Below are 20,624 nucleotides of genomic sequence, written 5' to 3' on the forward strand. Positions count from 1 at the left end.
TTTGTACCTTTGGAAAGCATTTTAAAACACCTACATAACGAGTATAAACATGGATATCAAATTATATAATTTCTTATATTAACGATAATCAATTAAAAAGATAATTTTAGAAATATTCCTTGTTTAATGAAATAGATTAACTAATGATGGGATAAAATTTAAACTAAATAGGCCATCTAATAGTGGGACGGAAAGAGTGTCAACTGTTGGTTTTATCTATCAACTACTGGATTTTTCTGATTTTGTTTGTACTATGATATTTTGGTGTAAATAGATTTACGGTGGCATGAATACTACAATTTCAGTCGGTGTGAATGATACTTGTAATACTGGTTACAATATAGATTCAGATGATGCTAATGAAACATCTGGTATTCAGTCAGAGAGACCTTGACATATTCTACTGACAGAGTACTGTATATTACTTGCATTCAGGTTCTAAAGCTTTAGCTTTAACGTACTAATGTGATTGGTTCCTATTTGTGATTTCAACTTCAGGTCATCCAACATGCAAAAACATGGAATAAATAACGGAAAATGAGTTATTTGTCCAAATATTTTTAAAAGACGGTTATAATTGACGAGTAAGAATTAGTATGAGTGAAATGGACACAAAAATAGCAAGGATAAAACTGGATTCATCCTAACTTAAACTTAAAAAATAGCGATGATGAAACTGGATGCATCATGTGTAAATTAAAAATAAGAAAAGTATTTGAAAATGGGCAGGATAAAACAGTTTACATCCTGGCTATTTTTACATTTTTGTCCATTTAAACAGTATCAAAATCTAAATGTTTTTTTCACCCAAAAATTATTGATTTTGGTCTTTTTAACCAATTTTGTGAATAAATAACCATTCCATTCAGAGTGTTTACGTTATACGATAGTGATTATTTTTTTTTGAAGGATATACCACGGCGATGCCTTGTGATTTCATACGAGTAAAGTGTATAAATTTTTTTCCTTGCAAGATGTACCCAGTACAAAAAATTATCCTAATGATGCCACTTAATAACATTACTTTTTCAATGGCGTTTTGGATGTCAATCTCGCTTCATTCTTCCTAGTTGTTTTCACAATAATGGAGTTCTTTTTTCCTTTTTTTAAGCAGGATAATGGAGTTGTACAGTGCCTGAGATACTGATAGAGATAAAGAAAAGCAGTTGTTCAGAACCCTTAGATTTTAGGATGAATTTCCGTTTATGAATCATAATTAATTAAAAATAAAAATAAAATCGATTTTATTATTTAGGCTAATCCCTATGGGCTAGATTGGATTGCTAGATTGGCCAAAAAGTGTTGCAAATCAAGAAAAAAGTTTGGGAAAAAAGTTAACACTCTACCTGGCTACTTCTTTCTCCTAGCATTTCCTCGCAGTTTAACTATCAGCGAGATTGAAACGCTGAATAGTGCGACGCTCAAAAAGTGACAGAAACGCTGGACGATTCGGTGTTATGCGAATATTCCAGAGAATCAACGCCGAACTGTTAGGCGCTAGTGTGGACGTTGTTCCATTCGGCGTTTGTCTTTGGCGCCGCACCATCCAGCGCTTGACTCTTTTTTTAACCAACGACTATTTTTTCCAGAATTCTACTTGTACATGTTTCACAATTTCTTTCTATCGTAGTTTGTTTCAAAATTTGAAAATTTATCAAAGTAAATGTAGCCGTTTGAGAATTTGTAATTTTCCATTACATTGCAAAACAAAGTTACAATGTTTTTTGAAGAAATTTAAAAAATACATTAAATTAAAATAACTTAAAACATAAAAAACTACATTGAAATTGAAATCCTACTTTTAAATATCTTAAAACATAAAAAACTACATTGAAATAAAAATTCTACTTCTAAATAACTTAAAACATTAAAAGTACATTGAAATTGAAATCCTACTTCTAAATAACTTAAAACCTTATCACTTTAGTTTAGGGGATAGGGTCCAATCCATAACGGGCTAAAATTTCGTTCTTCCATAATTTGTAGACGGGTCTCTCACATTCTTGTAATTCATCCAAGGGTTGTCGTAGGATCTTCATGTCCGATTTTCTTTTGAGGGGGGTGACTAGGAAACAAACAGCGAGGAACAGCTGAGCTACCCACTGCTATCTCATCGACATTTTGTACATGGTATGACTCAGTGACATAAGGTCCAACACTCTTCTTCGTCCACCAAGTGTTATATTGATCCTCAGTGACTGTATAATAGTCGTTGACCTCTACTACAATATCATCTACATTGATTGTTTCCAAATTTGGAGGATTTGCCGGGACTACAATCTCACATGTAATATGCCTCGGGAATCTCTCCGCCAAGTAACAACTAACTCTTGTGTGCTTTTCAAAGTGAAAAAAAAACTCTCTTTTTGGATACCTCTAGTGCATACTCATATTGGTCTCCCACAACATACCGACTCTCTGCCCATGGTTTCCAAATACATGATTCCCTTGTTCTAGTGTCAATCTGTATTCTTGCGCTTTTGACTGTGTGTTTCATAGTATCCTTTTGGCCTTCCAGATGTCCTCTCTTCCTAGATGCAATCCTAGTCTTCTTGAAGAGACTAATCTTTGGGAAAATATCATGATGTCCTTCAGGTGACTGACAAAGCAAGGGTTGCATGTTTCGGAAGTAGTAATAGTACCAATACTCAAGTACCACAGCCATGCCAACTAAATTCGTACCCTTGGTTGACCAATCGTCGAGATATTTATAGGTATTACCTAACGAAGCTAAACCCCAATCATACTCCCCAACTCTATCTAAGTCGGCCAATAACAGAACCCAACGTTTATCTACTTTTCCAGTAGAATGCGCTAGAAGAAAATGACCAAAACACCACATAAAGAATGCTTGTGTCAATGTCACTGCACACTCAATATTATTTTGGTCTTTTCTACTTTCCATGTAGTTTTTCAAGATAATTAAGGAAATTGTATTAGTCTTAGAGTCCCATGTACCATGATTTTTGATATCCGAAAAATACAAATCATCCAAAGCAGGATATGTTTGATCATTACCCAACTGCGACATAACTACTGGTTGTTTACTAGGGTCACTAGTGGGAATTCCCGTTAACATGTACCAATCTAAAGGAAGGAGGACAATCTCAAACTCCCGAAAATGAAAGCTCCTCGTACTTTTCCACCATCTCTCAGCTATGGCTTCAACTAAGGCTCTATCCCCATTGGCGAAATCAAACTCAAAAACAGAGGAAAATCCACAATTATCACAAAATTGTTTTGCTACCGGATTATCTTGCACTACAATTTTATAATACTTTTCAATATTTTTGAAACTACCTCTAAAGCTTACACTGCGAGACTCTTTCGTAACATCTTGACATACATGTCTATCACATTTCTTTGTCGAAACTATATCCAACTGGTCTAGCAATTCATCCATACTTGTACTACAATCAATAACAAAGATTAAAAAATATATCATTATCATTCATTTTCATCCATTTTAATCATACTAATTATCATTATAATTCATTATCATTCATCTCATACAACTAAAATATCATTATCATTCATTTTCATCCATACTCAATTCATCCATATCAAACTATCATACAAATTCATTATCATTCATTTTCATCATATAACTAATCAAATTATCATACAAATTCATTATCATTCATTTTCATCATACAACTAATCAAATTAGCATACAAATTATAATTCATTTTCATCACAAAAATCAAAATTTTCATTTCTATTCATCACACATAATCAAATTAAATCCCTAAAAAAAACATCACAAATAATCAAATTAAATCATACACATATCATCTACATCATCTAAATACCAAATATCAATCATCAAATTCATTGAAATCGCACAAAAAATCAAAAATCATAAACTTTAAACCTAAAACTTAAATTTCTTACCTTGAATGATTTCGTGGATGGAATCGCACCAAACCACCTTCAATCAATCACAAATTTGATGATGCACAAACCCACAGGAGGAATTCGTAAACCAACTTCTAGAACTCAAGATCTTTGAGAATCATTTGCCGTAAAGAAAGGGGACATTTTTGTGAGAAGAACTGAGAATGGAGGAAAGGTCGAGTTTCTGTGAATGTATCAACTCTTCTCCACGCCCAACAGAGCGCGCGCGTCAACTTAGCTGACTATGGACAAAAGTCGCTTGGTTCGGCGTTTCTCAAATGCTCGACTGTTAAGCGTTTAACGCCGAATTGTTAGGCGTTTCGCTGCTAGATTGGCCATCCCATAGGGGTTAGGAGGTTTCCCATGCTGACGTGGATGGCCAATCTAGCAGCTAAATATCTAGCCCATAGGACTAAGCCTTAGACTAGCAAGACCACATGTGCGATGCACATGCTTGAATTTGATTCTTTAAACAACACCAAATTCGATGATGATTAAGAAAAGAATTCTTAAAATACAAATTTAATATTCTTGTTTGTACTCATTACGTAAGGAATTCAAAGAGTTTTCCAAATATATTAATTTTGCAAAAATCCGATGTGTATTTTGGAAGATATCTAAATTTTAAATTTTTTGACCTATTTTTAAAACAATGGCATTCCTGGAAATATACAAACATTGATTCAATATACATTTTCACCATTGAATACATATGCATAGTAGTTGTTGATATTTAAAGTCATATTAGTAATATTATTAGTAATATTATTGATATTTTATTTTTTTGTGGGCTTCACTAAAAAAGGATCTTTTCTTTATTATAATAAGATATTTCAGGATTGTATTCTACGGAATATCAAAATGTTTTGTCATGTTTGACACTTTTTGTGTGTTAATTGTGTGAGAGGATGGTGGGGTCCACTAATACCCACCCTATCCCAATGCATATAAGTGACATTTGGGACCACTCGATTCCTTCTCATTGCAATTTTCGGTGCTGGGTTTGGGTGGATGTATAGTTGTGTAAAGTTGTGTAAATTTGGGGAGTAAGACTAGATTTATTGACAATTAGATTTGTTTAACTGACATAGCTAAGTAGCTAGCTCACGACCTTAATTAACTAGGTCGATTCTAGACACATTTATGATTTATGTACTCCATCCGTATTCTCACGTTTCTATATGTGTGTGCGCAAAGATTACAAAGTAGCTAGAGTTACGAGGGACGCCTGGGAACCGAACAATACGGAGAGATCAAATGGGTTACAAGGATGAGGTCTGGGCCGTTCCTGAATTTTTTTTATCCTGAACCAAAAAATCGATTATGTCCCCAAAATTTTTTTTTCACACAAATCTAATAATATTATATTATTATATAGATTTTAAACATAAATCTTACAAAGCTCGCTGAAATGCTTTCACTCTTCGCATTTTCTTATACGCAAACACTCTAATGATAGACTTATAATCCATTTTTTCAGCTATGGCTATTTCAATAGTTATCATAGCCAAGCCATTCAATCTTTCTTGTAACATTGAGGATCGAAGATAAGATTTAATTAGTTTCAGTTTGGAGAAACTTCTTTCTGCGCTAGCCACGGTAACAGGGACGGTAAGCAAATTTCTATAAGCAACTCAAGCATCGGGATAACAAGCTTCCAAGTTTTGCAAATAATGTAATACCTCAATTGGTTTCTTTACGTCGTCGGGCAGCGTCCTTTTCATGATATTTAACTCAGTGTAGAGGTCTCTCCCGTCAATGTCAGGCCCACGGTATCCACATTTTCGGCAACTGTATGGTTAACATTTTCCATTGTATCTGTAATTGCAACATTCACATTATCTACCACCGCGGCTGCACTTGTTCTAACAACATATTTTTCAAGAGATCCAGCAAGAGATTTTTTGAACTCTTCTTTCTTCTTAGACCTTTTTCTATTTTGACATCCTGATAATTTCTTTCGTCTGAGAGGAGGCATACCTGCAATACACAAGAACCAACAAATTTTCTTATAAATGAAATAATACAACTTAGTTGTTCTTTCAATTTGAATACAACTACAGGTGATGGATACTGAATACGGTGCAACAACCATGAGAAAAAATGTAAATTGACAGTAAAAATATTAAATCAATTCTAGAAAAAGGGAAATTCTAATTGCTTTAACACTTTCTGAAATTATAAAAATATCTTCTCACAACTGACAACAACAAACAAAGGCATAGTTTCTTAGCCTAATCCAAATGTTCAGTAAATTGAACACCCCAAAATATGTTAAAATACTTAAAAGAATCTAGCCTAATCATGGTGCAGACTCTAATTCGAACAACCCAAAGTTAATCAATCATCAAATTAAATTACAATTATACCAAAAACCCCAAAACCTTAAAACCCTAAATTCTAATAAAAAAAAAACAAAAAAAAAAAATCAACGAATTGAACACACTTAATAGGCTAAGCCCTAAACAATTATTGAATTAATTACGCGAACATAATTAGATTGATCAAAAAGACCCAGCATCTTCTAACCAAAATATAAACCCTAACTACTAAGTGAAATATTTAGAAACAGAAAAAGGGGAAATGAAATGAAATCATATTATTGAGGTCATATGATTCAATATCAATGATTAAGACTCATAGAAAGTAAGAGGACATAGATTCACCTTTCTCCTATCGTTTTACTTTTAGGCTTCAAAAGAAAAGGGAAAAGGGAAAAGTACTCGTCTGTTAAGAACTCCAAAACAATTTGACGAGTTTAAAGTTTAAGCAAGAGTTATGAGTCCCCAAATAATTATGCTAATTGAAACGTCTGCCCCAAAAATTTATATCGTTTCTTCAATAAGTCCCTAATTATTTTATTTTTTTATGAATACCCCAGTGTTAAACTAGCTTTTACTTCCCCTGGACCTTGCTGCCCTAAACTAGGCATTTCCCTGATTTCCCTATGGGGCCGGCCATGATGAAGTAGACTTCTAGCCAGCTGCTGCTGGAGTACTGATGTGGGGAATTAGAGAATCTGTTGTTTGCTAGCTTCTAGCACAAAATAAAAGTGATTCTGGAGTGGTCCCAAATAAAGAAGTCCCCATCCTGTTATTCACTACTGCTGGTCATACAATATGCTCTGCTGCATCATTACATGGCTAATCAAAATACTTGTGTGTCTTATTCTTCATAAGTACTGTTTTCTCTCTCAATTGATGATTAGAGGGCTTACGGACGTAGTGATGAAATATAAGATATATGTTGACAACACATAATAAATGGCAAAGAATATGAAGTATTTCATCAATATCAATTTAATCAATCTTGTTTCTCTTATATAAAGTTGAGTTAGCTAGCTAGCTAGCTAGCAATCGCCACTTTCAATGTGGTGGTGGTGCAGTTTAGACCGAAAATGCTAAATGTTTCCCCGCTCCCTTCCCCCACTGCTTTCCACCGCTTATGTGTCAAGCATCTGTTGGTTAAATCCAATAATAATGAGAATCCTTGCTAATCTCAATCCCTGGATCAAGGGGTAAGAACCATGACACGCAATGGGGGAAATGAGTGGGGAAGGGAGTGGAGGAAGTGTAGCACTTTCGAGTTTAGACAGACCCATTACTGCCACAACAGAGATATCTCACAGATCCTACATTACTACTTATTAGAAACGAAAATGACACATACGAAACATTGTGTATGTACCGTGTGAGGGAGGGGTGGGGTCCATTTCTGCCCACCCCTATCTCAATGCAGAGAGGATGACCTTTCTGTCGTTGGATACCCTCTCGGTGTACACAACGTTGTGTATGTAGCAAAACCGTATCAGAAAATAGAAATATAAGGTTCAGTCAAGTCAGGCCCTGTTGACTCGACTTAACTAAGTTTGTATGAGTCTTACAAATACGCCTCACATGTGTCTGTAATGACCACCTGATTATAATCTTGTATGAATATGTATTCCATATCAATGCTAGAGATTTTACATGGTATCGCTCATGAAAAATAATCTCAAAAATTATTATTCGATCCTACCTTTTTCTTAATTAATTTTTCATTTCCATCTTCATATATCTTTAAAATATCATCTTCTCTTTGATGTAGAATCAATTTTCAGTTTCCGCTGCATCATCATCATCATCAAAAGTTCGCAAGAAGAAGAAGAAATCAATTTCTAATATTGAAGAAGCTTCTAAATCCGCTGTTGTGATGAAATTTGGGTTTGTTTTTTTTTTTTTTGCCACAACAATGATGAATTCCTATTTGATAGAGTTAATTTTTGTTACAATTATAAATATTCTCTCTGGATTTAAAATTAGGGTTTTCAACTTTGGGTTATTAAAATTACTGGTTAATGAATGTGTTCTTTACATAGATTAATTCATCTTTTAAATCCTAACCCTTCAAAACCAACCACTAGATTATCACCACCACCAACCTCATTTTCTGCTCATCAATTCATCTCCATCAACTCATTATTTATTTTCAAACCCTAAAGATTAAATCTTTCTCATTAACCTTATCATTTCCCCTCTTTCCTTAACCAATTTTGTGCTTGAATAAATTTTGGTGTTGTATTCAATATTTAGCTAGATACTACTGCTGAATAGTAAAGTTGACAGTCAAATCTTCTTCTTTCTTTCTTCTGAGTAAACTTGATTCCTCTTTTTCAACAAAACCTCTGTTTGATTACTCTGCCTCTACAACTTTTGCTGATATTCATGAACGATTTCAAGCTTCATCTGGTTCTAGCAAAATCCATCTGATTGAGTTGAAAGTAGGTTTTGATTAAATGTCTATACACAACAACCAATCAAGATTCATGTTCTGAATTCGGAAGAATAGTGACTTTAGTGGCGGTGGAGTAGATAAAGAAACCTCTTTTCAGAAACAAGATCTGAAGTTTTATCAAAGAAAGGCTAAGAATTTAATGGAGGAGACAAAGATGAGAGCAGAAATTGTGAGTAACTAATTAAAACTTATTAATGGTACTACCTGTTTTGAATGTGGTAAAAAAAATTGTTCTTTGATGTCATCCTAAGAGAGAAAAGAAAATGATTTTTCGATAATCAAAACAAGAATTCGCCATCTATATCTGGGAGATTATTATGTTGTGATTAGTTGTGTTTTTTATTTGGATGGGTTATTACTGGAAGGAGAGGTAGAATAGGTTTTCCATCTGCTGATGAAAGAGAAGCCATAGTAGGATTATTGATGCTTCTTAGTGGGAATTTATTGGACTTTGAGAAGAAGGGAACAAGGTATCAAGCAGTAAACACAAAAATTTCACGGAAAAGGCCAAAACTTGACAGTGATAATGTTGGGGGAGACTTGTGAAATTCCAAGTCGCTATGTGCAATACGAAAACTACACAAGCAATGAAACACAATGCGGAAATAATATAACTATAACAACATAAAAATCAATCACACAACACCGACAATTACGTGGAAAAACCCCTCCAAGGTGAAGGGTAAAAATCCACTGCAAATCTTCCACTATAATCAAATAATGGGTTACACACAACTCCCAATTTGGGGACGATACACTCCTCTTCAAGGTGCATATAGCACTTGGATAACAATTTGCCTAAATTACTCACCCCAAAGGATGGATCAACAATCATTCACCTAATAATAAAAATACTAGATGAGATTCACAAAGATAAGAACTATAGCAAGTGATTGAGATACTTACTTCTAGGATTGGATCAAACCATAGGTTTGAATTCCCTTCTCACTAATATTACCAAATCTTCTATGCCACGGCTCGGAAGTTGAATCTTTGTCAGCAACATTCAACTCACCTTTCAACACCTTCACTTGTGTCTTATACAATGTGCCACATTTCTTGCGTCTTGCAATAACCATGAAGCCCTTGGTTAGCTTCCATTTTTAATCACCTAAGTGATTGTTGTACCCTTCATTATCTAACACTCCCGGTGACATTAGATTCAAACGAAAATCCATTACATGTCGCACATTTCTGAGAACCAATGTGCAGCCAACACTGGTCTCGACCTTCACATCACGCAATCCTACAATCTTCGAAACACCACTGTTTCCCATTATGACTGAACCAAAATCACCAGCCTTGTAGGAAATGAACACATCTTCTCGAGGAGTAGCATGATAGGATGCACCTGAATCTACTATCCATTCTGAATCAGAAACTGCAGAACTCACACATACATCATTATAATCAGAGGAAAAAAATGATACCATCTTCTAATGCGACAACTGCAACATCCTTTTCTTCTTTATCATTTCCTTTCCCTTTCTCCTGTTCTTGCTTCGGCTTCCTGCATTCATTTGAATAATGACCTCTCATGTGACAGTTCCAACATTCAACGTCTTTTCTAGACTTTGATTTACCCCTGGACTTGCTACGACCAACTTGTATTCTATCTTTTCCTCTACCCCGATTATCTGTAACAAGAGCTTCTGAATGAGATAATTCTGATGACCTTCTTCTAACTTCTTCATTCAACAAACTGTTTGTTGCAACAGTCATGTTCAACTTCCTGTCTGGAGCAGAGTAACTTAGAGACATCCTCAATGGCTCCCAACTTTCTGGTAAAGTATTTAACAACAAATAAGCTTGAATCTTTTCTGGAATTGTCAAATCCATAGATGTAAGATGATTCATGATACCTTTCATTTCATTTAAGTTTTGCGCCATGGAACTTCCTTCCTTGTATACCAACTTTCCAAGCCTTTTGAAAAGAAGAGCTTTTGCACAAGGGGATTGCTGGTTATATATCTGCTCTAAATTTGTTCATAAAGAATATGCTAGTGTCTCACTAGCCACATGATGAAAAATACCATCATCAATCCACTGACGAATAAAATCAACTGCTTTACGATTAGTAACTTTCCAATCTTCTTCAGTTTTCTTCTCAGGCTTCACTCCCTTACTCTCTATTGGACCAAAGAGATCTTTACAATATAACTAATCTTCCATCTTCGCCTTCTATATCACATACTTCTCACCGGTCAAAACGACCATTATATTACTAGTACTAGCTTCCCTCATTGCACAGGATTAGCTCAACCCAAAAGCTCTGATACCACTTGTTGGGGAGACTTGCAAAATTCCGAGCCGCTATGTGCAATACGAAAACTACACAAGCAATGAAACACAATGCGGAAATAATACAACTATGACAATATAAAAAGCAATCACACAACACCGACAATTACGTGTAAAAACCACTCCAAGTTGAAGGGTAAAAAACCACGGCAAATCTTCCACTATAATCAAACAATGGGTTACACACAACTCCCAATTTGGGGATACACTCTTCTTCAAGGTGCATATAGCACTTGGATAACAATTTTCCTAAATTACTCACCCCAAAGGATGGATCAACAATCATTCACCTAATAATACAAATACTAGATGAGATTCACAAAGATAAGAACAATAACAAGTGATTGAGATACTTACTTCTAGGATTGGATCAAACCCTTGGTTTTTCCCCCTTTTGAAGAGATGTGAAATTGATGGAACAAACTTCACCACAACCAACCAAATAGATCCTTAAAAAGAACCCTTTCTTCTTCTTCAAAGATTAACTCAAATCATCACCAAAGATCAACTCTAATGGTGGATTCTCTTTCTCTCCCACTCACTCTCTCTCTCTACCTCCCTTTTCTTTCTCTTTTCCACGGCAAGAGAAGATAAGAAATCTCCTGTCCGATTTCTTCTTTTAACATCAAACCTAACTGGTCACGTGTTAATCTCATCCCTTAAAATGTTAAGGGGATACCTCATGTTGGGCCATAAGGCAGTGAAACCCAACAATCTCCCCCTCACGACTTATGGTGAGGTACCCATCACCACCAAACCTGCCCTGCTGCAGAAATACACATGCTTGTACTTTGGTATCGACTTTGTCATCATATCAAAACCAATTTCAGTCTTGATTCTATACACCCACTTGTTCTTCATAATTTTCTGGTTCTCTGGCTTGTCAACCAACTCAAAAGTGTCGTTCTCATTCAAAGAGCTTACCTCTTCTTTCATAGATTTCAACCACTTCCGACTTTCAGGAACACTAAGAGCTGCTTCAAAAGACTCCGGTTCACCTGCATCTGTGAGCATCAAATACTCGTGTGGTGTATACTTCCTTGAAGGTAATCTGGTCCTGCTGGATCTTCTCAACTCAGCTTCTGGTTGTTGTTGTTGCACCTCTTGCTCAACATCACCCACTGGAACATCTTCATGAGCTTCATATTCATGATTGTGTTCTTATTTTTCATTACCATTACCATCAACAACATCATCACATTGTTCAAGAGAAGGAACAACTGGATTTGGATCCAAGAACATTTCTTCTTGAAGCTTTGGCTTTTCAATCTTCTCAAAGTCTTCAATAGTTTGGTCTTCAAGGAATACTGCATCCCTACTTCTGATAACCTTCCTGTTAACTGGATCCCAAAATCTGTAACCAAACTTCTCTGTTCCATAGCCTAGGAACACACACTGCTTCTCTTTGTCATCAAGCTTGGACCTCTGATCTTTTGGGATATGAACAAATGCCCTACAACCAAACATTCTCAAGAGATCATAAGTAGGCTCTTTGTCTCTCTATACCTTCTCTGCTACTTCTTCATTTAGCGGTCTCGAAGGTGATCGATTGATCAAGTACACATCAGTATTCATTGCTTCACCCCAGAAATGCTTCTGCAACTTGTAATGAGATAACATGCACCTAATTCTCTCAAGAATAGTGCGGTTCATCCTCTTTGCAACACCATTATGTTGTGGAGTCTTCGGTACTGATTGTTCATGACGTATACCCATGCTCTTGCAATACTCTTCAAGTGTCCCAAAGTACTCTCCCCAGGCACTTCAAGGTTCTACCTGTTTCTCTTTCCACCATGATGTGAAACATCTTGAACACAGGAACAACATCATCTTTGGTCTTGATTGCATATGACCAAACCTTCCTTGAAGCATCATCTATGAAAGTAACAAAGTAAAAGTCACCACCAAGTGTTTTGACCCTCAAAGGTCCACATACATCAGAATGAACAAGATCAATAATACCAGAATTACGCTTGGGTAAAGCTTTATAAAAAGAAACTCTAGTTTGTTTACCAACTAAAAAATGAGTGCACTTACCCAATTGCGTACCTTTCGTCTTTGGCAAGACTTGCCTTTTGGTGAGGATTTGAATTCCCTTCTCACTAATATGACCAAGTCTTCTATGTCACAGCTCGGAAGTTGAATCTTTGTCAGCAACATTCAACTCTCCTTTCAACACCTTCACTTGTGTCTTATACAATGTGCCACATTTCTTGCCTCTTGCAATAACCATGGAGCCCTTGGTTAGCTTCCATTTTCCATCACCTAAGTGATTGTTGTACCCTTCATCATCTAACACTCCCGGTGACATTAGATTCAAACGAAGATCCAGTACATGTCGCACATTTCTGAGAACCAATGTGCAGCTAACACCGGTCTCGACCTTCACATCACGCATTCCTACAATCTTCGAAACACCACTGTTTCCCATTCTGACTGAACCAAAATCACCAGCCTTGTAGGAGATAAACACATCTTCTCGAGGAGTAGCATGATAGGATGCACCTGAATCGCACTACAACAAAACACACGTTTAGTGACAAAATTTTATGTGACCAATAAAATTGTCTACAAATCTAGTGTTTAGGGAGGAATATTTTTTTGGTCACCATTTTTTTTTTTTCTGCGACAAACGGTAAATTTAGCCTTTAAAATTGCCACTGAAAAGTTTTGTGACCAAATATGGTGACCAATCCTATCTCCGTCTCTAAATATATTTTTTGTGACCAAATATAGTGACCAATCATGTCTCTGTCTCTAAATATTTCTTAGTGACGAATAACTTCGGTCACGGAACTGGTTTCTAGCGACAAAGAAAAATTATAGTCTCCAAATATATTATTTCTAACAATCCAAGATTTTTGTCCCTGAACGTATCTTACACTGACAAAATTGGTTTTTTGCCGAAATAAACGCCCGTCAAATAAAGATTTTCCCATTAGAATTATTAGTATCGAAAAAAATTGTTGTCGCAAATGGATTATTTTCTACTAACAGAAAAAAAATATTAGTCTTTAGAAAAACTATAGCCGACAACGTGTAACTTTTGTCCCTATATTTATTTACGCAGACAAAAATTAATTCGTCCGAAAAAACTATTGCTGCCGAAGCAAATCTGAAATTTTGCTTCGGCAAATCCGAATGAATACGAAGCAAATCTGAAATTTTGCCATTAAAACTTTGTTAATCCGAATCTGTGACTCAAACTACGACCCTTTACAGAATAATTGCTGACTGATAGTGACGCAAATCTGACGATTACTTTGTTAATCCGAATCTGTGACTCAAACTACGACCCTTTACAGAATAATTGCTGACTGATAGTGACGCAAATCTGATGATTGTTTCTGATCATTGCTCACTTCTGGATTTTAAGCCTTTTAAGTCTCTGATAAGAGAAAATAAAGATTTTCAAGCTACAGTTTAAAAGATTGATCCGCAAAACCTATAATCAAACCAGTGCTTGTTAAAAAGTCATTTCAAGGTGTAGCCCAAAGCCCAATCCATAGCAGTCTTTCATGTCTAAAGCTTCAGCAGCTTCATACTTGGACAATAAGCAATGTAAAGAAACTGAAACCCTATATAATTTGCCTTGATTAAGTCCCAACATAAGAGTTGGCTCACTGCCAATCAAACTACCCCAAATGACATGTAATTCTAGGCATACAGACTGAGAATTATCCTTATAAATCAAGCATTATGCCAAGGAAATTATCCCAGATGACATGAAATTCTAGGCATACAGTTTTCTACATGCAAGATTGAGAGTTACCCGCATAAAACAAGCATTAGATCCCCAGCACACAACCAAGTTTACCATTCTCATTGCAAACCTCTGCGCACGTCCTTTAAACTAACAAGCAGGCGACAATGCCCTATACAAGAGGGTCTGAAATTATCCCAGATGACATGGAGTCTAGGATCTTGTACAACGGATCTATGGTGGTCTCTATCCAAGCATAAAGCGGTGAATCCCTTCTTTCTGCTGACTCAGCGAATTTTGCCTCCATCTCCACTCTACTGACCAGATCCTCATCCCCACCCTTTAACAAGCCTGCAAGAACTCCAGCAGCATGTTCCCTTACCTGAGACAGCAATTGGAAAACCGATTTAGTTCTAGATACTGCCCCAAGGGTGGTAATGATGATGGTACCAAGTTAATATGCTAATGGTAATAAATGTGTGGTTGTAGAAAACTGATACATTCGAATAGGCTCCTCTTTAGCCAAATCTGTGTGCACAAGTGTGGAAAGATAGTCTCAAAAGTGAAGGAGCCAGAGCAGAATATGAATGGACATGGCAAGTTTCAAGTGTTTCTCATTCAATAAGCAGCATTAACTCATAAATAAGTTTTGAAATTGCATAAATTAGAGCTGAGAACGTATAGATTTATTTTGTTAGGCATACCAAATTCAATAAATTTGAGTAGATTATGTATATAAAATCGCTAATAAACATCTAATGCAACACAATTCTTCTACTACGTCGGAATATCTAACTTTAAATCACAAATTCAGAAGTTTACCTCAACTTCTGAGTCTGTGAGTAGCTTTTCAGTGCTTTTCCAGATTTCTTGTTTCTCATCACACGACAGAACAAAAGGTGCCTGTGTCAACGGCAAGCAGCAGAAAATCATGCAACTTGAACATATTTACGTAATCGTACTTCTGAATTTGTGCAACTTGAGTCACGAGGAAATTATATTTAGGCAATGTAAACATCCCAAATGTTAACTTTTTTAAGGCCTCCAAGATGTAAGCGTGACACATGTACTACCAGACATGGCATAGAACAGACTACAGATTCTAAATTACTTAGCCTACAGCGAAATATTATCTATACCTAGATATAAAGATATATTAACATTGCATACCTGTACATAAAACATCTTAGATATGTCAGAGTTGCATACCTGGTTCGCCAAATGCCATCAGTTGCTAAAGAAAGAAGCACCGAGACAGCCTTTTGAAAATGGGGCTCTGGAAGTATTCTCCACTAATGCACGTGTTAACACTTAAGTTACAACCTTTTCAGTCACCTATGTATCACAAGAACACCTGGGCTTTGCTTGACAGGGAAGAATTTGCCATTGATTTAAACCTGTTGCCTACCTCATACAATGCTGGTTCACGTCAACCCAAAGTTATGTAATATCACACAGGTGGGACTGAAACCACAAAATAAATAATCTATGGGGAACAGGTGTCTCTTCTTCATGTGGATCACTCACTTTTGCGTGAACTTTATGCTGTATACTCGAGTGACCTACATGGTCACAGAAGGTGTGAACACCATGGAGGACTCCTATTTGTATCTAATGAGATGAGTTGCTTTTATAAAGGCTTTATATGGTCTGAATGAGATGAGTTACGGCTACTATTTGGTCGTGTACCCCAGTTCTCAATAATGCTGGGAGTTGATTAGCAATGAGAATGTTTTGATTCCTGTTCAGATGAGAAACTAAAAGGCAACACCACTAGATGTAAAGCAGCTGGAGTTTTGCTTAAAATTGGCACTCATTTGATTCCATGGAAGAGGAACCCATCAACAACCATACTCAAAATTTAAAAAAAAAAAAATGTAAATTATTGACATTGATTTGATTCCACGGAAGAGGAACCCATCAACAACCATACTCAAAAACAAAAACGAAAACGCAGAAGGCTAAAGAATCAAAGAGTACCTTGAAGATTTAAGAAATAAGTCTCCGAAGATATTACTGATGAGTGTAGAAATTTCATCCTTGACTTGGGGTTTATATAGCCTTCTGAATTGGACGAAATTCGAAACCCCAAACCGATTTGTGGGAAATATCCCGCCAAAAGAAACTAAAACCCCTCAATTTTACTCGGAAATTAGTTTCTTGATTTAGGTTTTGGAGGGAGAATCAAAAATCGGCAGCGGAAAAAGTAATCTGCTCAGTTTTAATCGGAAATTAGTTACTCAATCTGGCGAAATCTATATGCAAGTTGTTTTGTTTCCGTTATCTTCAGAGGAAGATACCAAAAATTCTTGATACGGAAGATTTGGAGAATATCTTAGGGTTATGGGAGACGGAACAAACAGAAATACTGACCGACTGATTAAACGAAGATAAGAAAAAACACGTGTTTGATGGCACGACAGCTTAGTTTTATTGCTGATTTTTTTTTGGTAGTACGGGCCCTAGTTAGCAATTCGGGATTCGGTAAACGTACGGAACGGCAAACGTACGAGTATTATACGGTTTTGTAAAATCCAGATTCGGTCCAAAATTCGGTCAACGGGACGTGATTCGTCAGTAATTCGGAACGGCATACGTACGTGTATAATTCGATTTATAAATGTGAGTTCGGCTCTGAAAATTCGGTATCTATATATAACAAATAATTTGTATTTATAAGGTCATAGACCAATTTTTATGCATATGTGTGAGTTATTTAAAGAAAAAATAAACTTAATATGATGATATTAATAATATTTACAACATTAGTTATCCAAGAGGACGTCGTATGGTGGTTTAGATGCTTGGTTAGTGAGTTTGAGATCTCTCTTACCTTCACCTTCAAATCTCTTCAGTCGTTTTTGTTTCATAAAAATTTCAACACTTTTAATATTCGGTCGTGTATGCTCGGGAGGCAGTAAAGCCCAAAAAGTGGAGTCTTTAAAAAGTAAAAGCTAAAGAATTTATGGCGAATTAAGCGGACGTATCATTCGGGATACGTAAAATTCGTGAACGGTTCGCGAATAATCCGGGAATGCCACATAATACGCGACTTGGGTTCGGAGTTGCAAACGTACGCGAATAAGACGGTAAAATTCGTGATACGGAAAAATTCGCGAATGATTCGCGAATCATTCGCGAACTTACTAACTAGGGTACGGGCTCTCTTTTAAACCATCTAGGGCGAATAGAAGGAAAAAAGCCCATTACCCTTGGATTTGTAGGACAACCCGAAAGAATTAGGGGATACTTTCGACGAAATTATATACAATTGTTAAATATCCAACGGTTGATAAAATAAAGGGCCGGGATCAACCCACAAAACATTTTAACTAAAGCTTTTGACAAAATTTTTTAATCATTGGATCTTAAATATCCAACGGTTGATATTTTGAATGACATGGCTCATAAATTTCTTCCAGTTCGTGTTTGGTCTTACAGAAAATTTAAGAACATAAATTTCCTTGAGAACAAATTTTGGAACCCTAGTCCTAGATTTGATTGAGGCTTGAAAATATCCTCTACCAAATCAAGGCTTGAAAAAAATCTTCCATTTTATCCACTACTTATCTCACTGATTTATATACAATTGTTGATCTTTGTGACAGAAATTTATATAAAATCTCGTAGAAATCTGAGATTCTGATGTATAACTAAGATTTAAATAATGTCAAGTTTGATTAGTTGATCAATTTCATGGGAAGATCCATCTAACTAGAAAATTAATACGCTCGAACAACTTTTGAAATCTCATTGCTTAAATTCGAGTGAGAAAAGTAACTTTGATATATGTTAAGTTTTCGTATGGTTTATAAGCTCTCAATGATGTTGTTTTATAATATTGCTCACCATTAATTTTAATATGATTCTTGATATCCAACCTGGTTATTAGACAAAAAAGATTCATGAAACTGTATCCAAAACATAGACACGCACAAATTCGCATATACATCTAATGCAAAATTTTCAATTACTATTCGACCGAAATTTTTCAGTTTCATTCAACTGAAATTTACCGTGATATCTCATCCTTTCCATGTTCTTAGTCAACTCTTAACTTTTGATTAATGTCAAGCCAAACGCATCCTAGAATTGATATGTGTGCCACGTCATTAAAAATGATAATCGTCGGATTTGTAGGATCTTATGGTTAGCATGTTTTGTCAATCGTTTTTGTTAAAATGTTTTGTTGGTCGATCCCATAGGGTCACCCAAACCTAAAATGAATCCCCCTCCTATTTCTTATTTTTCATAATGCGAAAACCATATTTTGTTAAATCAACAACAAACATGGATCCGTACGAAGAAGAAGGTTAAATATATCATGAAAAATGCCATGTTGAAGGTTTAATACTAATTAGAGAGACCATTGAATGCATTCAACGCCATTAACGTCCCACAATCGGTAGATAATAGAGTACTTTATCTACTGATTATACTCGTTTGTTCAAATAGATAAGCACAATCGGTAGTCTAGTGATGTTCATTATCTACCGATTGTACAATCGGTTGTCCCGTGATGTTCATTTATCTACCGAATGTGGTAATAGCCTCAAATTCAAAATTTTCAAAAAATTAGTGGAATTTTTTATTTCTCTATTTTCACAATTTGTAGTTTTATAATGTTTATTATCTACCAATTAAACAGTCGGTAATTTCATGATGTTTATTTTCTACCGATTGCGGTAGTAGCCCCAAATTCAAAAATTTCAAAAACCAATGGAATTTTGAATTTCTATATTTTCACAATCGTTAATTTCGTAATGTTTATTATCTCCCTAAATTTATTTATTTTCGGAGCAAATCAAAGAAGGGAAGAATACAATCATATAATCGGTTGATAAAACCAAGACTAGACTATCAATTATAAAAGGGCACATATATAAGTATTTTCTAAACATTAGGATATCCCATAATCGGTACAGAGCATATTAATCTTGTTGAATTATTTGAATATGTATTAATGCAAGTATGTTGTTCTTGTTATGACCAAAGTATGATTCGATTACAATCAGGAACTATTTACGGCTATGAGTTCATTTACGAGTAGGAAGCCATTTTTTTTTTTACTTAAGATTGCGGAAAATGAATTCTATACGTAAGAGTGTTTACATCTATATGAATTTATCATTCCCTCATCGTAAGTTGACCGAAAAACTCCAATCTCAGAATAAGTAATGAATACTAGTTTATATGTACTGAACTTTAGAATGAGTATCACTTTATACCCGATCTCAAAAAGAGTATAAGTTCATACTCGATATAATATCGAGTATAAGTTATAACTGATACTAAATTTTAGGAAGTTTATACTCATTTTTTGAATTGAACTCATAACTGGATTTAAAATAAAAAGAAAACCTAGAAAAGAGATGAGGAGATGATGGTGGTACTTGGATTATGAAATGAAATAGAGGAAGAAGAGGAAGATTCATAACAAGAAGATATATGATGGAGAGGTAAGTTTTCTCTTCGGCGAAGAAGATATGAGAGGAAATGAACTGGATAAAGATTAAACAGATTATATTCTGAACGATATCGGAAGTTACCGTAACGGAATTTGGCTCAGCCGGTTCCTTTACTAAAGGCTTATAAGTTCCATAAATTTTCCATTTCCGATATCGATAACCGCTATAACGGAAAATATCCTATATGATTCTGAATTCTCAGAAAAGGCTACCGGATTTCGGAATTCCATTGAAAGTCCTAATTGAATATACCAGATGCGGACAAAAAAATAATACTAGATGACTTTAATATATTTCCGGAAGAAAAGTTATGCGGGATAGCAGTTGTCTTTCCGAGCAGTGCTATCCCGCACGACTTTGCGGGAAGCCTTGCCGTTTTAACGGCCTCCAAATGGTTAAAACTATGTCCCACATATAAAACCTAGATCTAAAAGTCTTGAAGTTGAACCCTTTAAAAAAAGTGGTAGGTCCTGAACTGAAAG

At 35.5% G+C, this 20,624-nt stretch overlaps 1 protein-coding gene across 6 annotated transcripts; it reads right to left on the bottom strand.

Moving 5' to 3' along the window:
• Nucleotides 1-13,439: 13,439 nt before the first annotated feature.
• Nucleotides 13,440-17,059, bottom strand: LOC113296854. Of its 6 annotated transcripts, none has more exons than XR_003333183.1 (4): nt 15,884-17,059; nt 15,497-15,577; nt 14,744-15,056; nt 13,440-13,486 (listed from the first exon to the last, which is right to left on the bottom strand). XR_003333183.1 is itself a non-coding variant. In XM_026545214.1 (2 exons), exons 1-2 carry the CDS (start codon nt 15,605-15,607, stop codon nt 14,847-14,849), a joined length of 321 nt encoding a protein of 106 aa, XP_026400999.1. In that variant the 5' UTR covers nt 15,608-15,873; the 3' UTR covers nt 14,457-14,846. The 6 variants fall into 6 exon arrangements, 1 of the variants encoding a protein (XP_026400999.1); XR_003333184.1 differs by lacking the exon at nt 13,440-13,486 and adding an exon at nt 14,195-14,359; XR_003333186.1 differs by lacking the exon at nt 13,440-13,486 and having other exon boundaries at nt 14,457-15,056; nt 15,884-16,078; nt 16,655-17,059.
• Nucleotides 17,060-20,624: the final 3,565 nt, after the last annotated feature.

Source organism: Papaver somniferum, chromosome 1, assembly GCF_003573695.1.
Source record: "Papaver somniferum cultivar HN1 chromosome 1, ASM357369v1, whole genome shotgun sequence".
Lineage (NCBI taxonomy): Eukaryota > Viridiplantae > Streptophyta > Magnoliopsida > Ranunculales > Papaveraceae > Papaver > Papaver somniferum.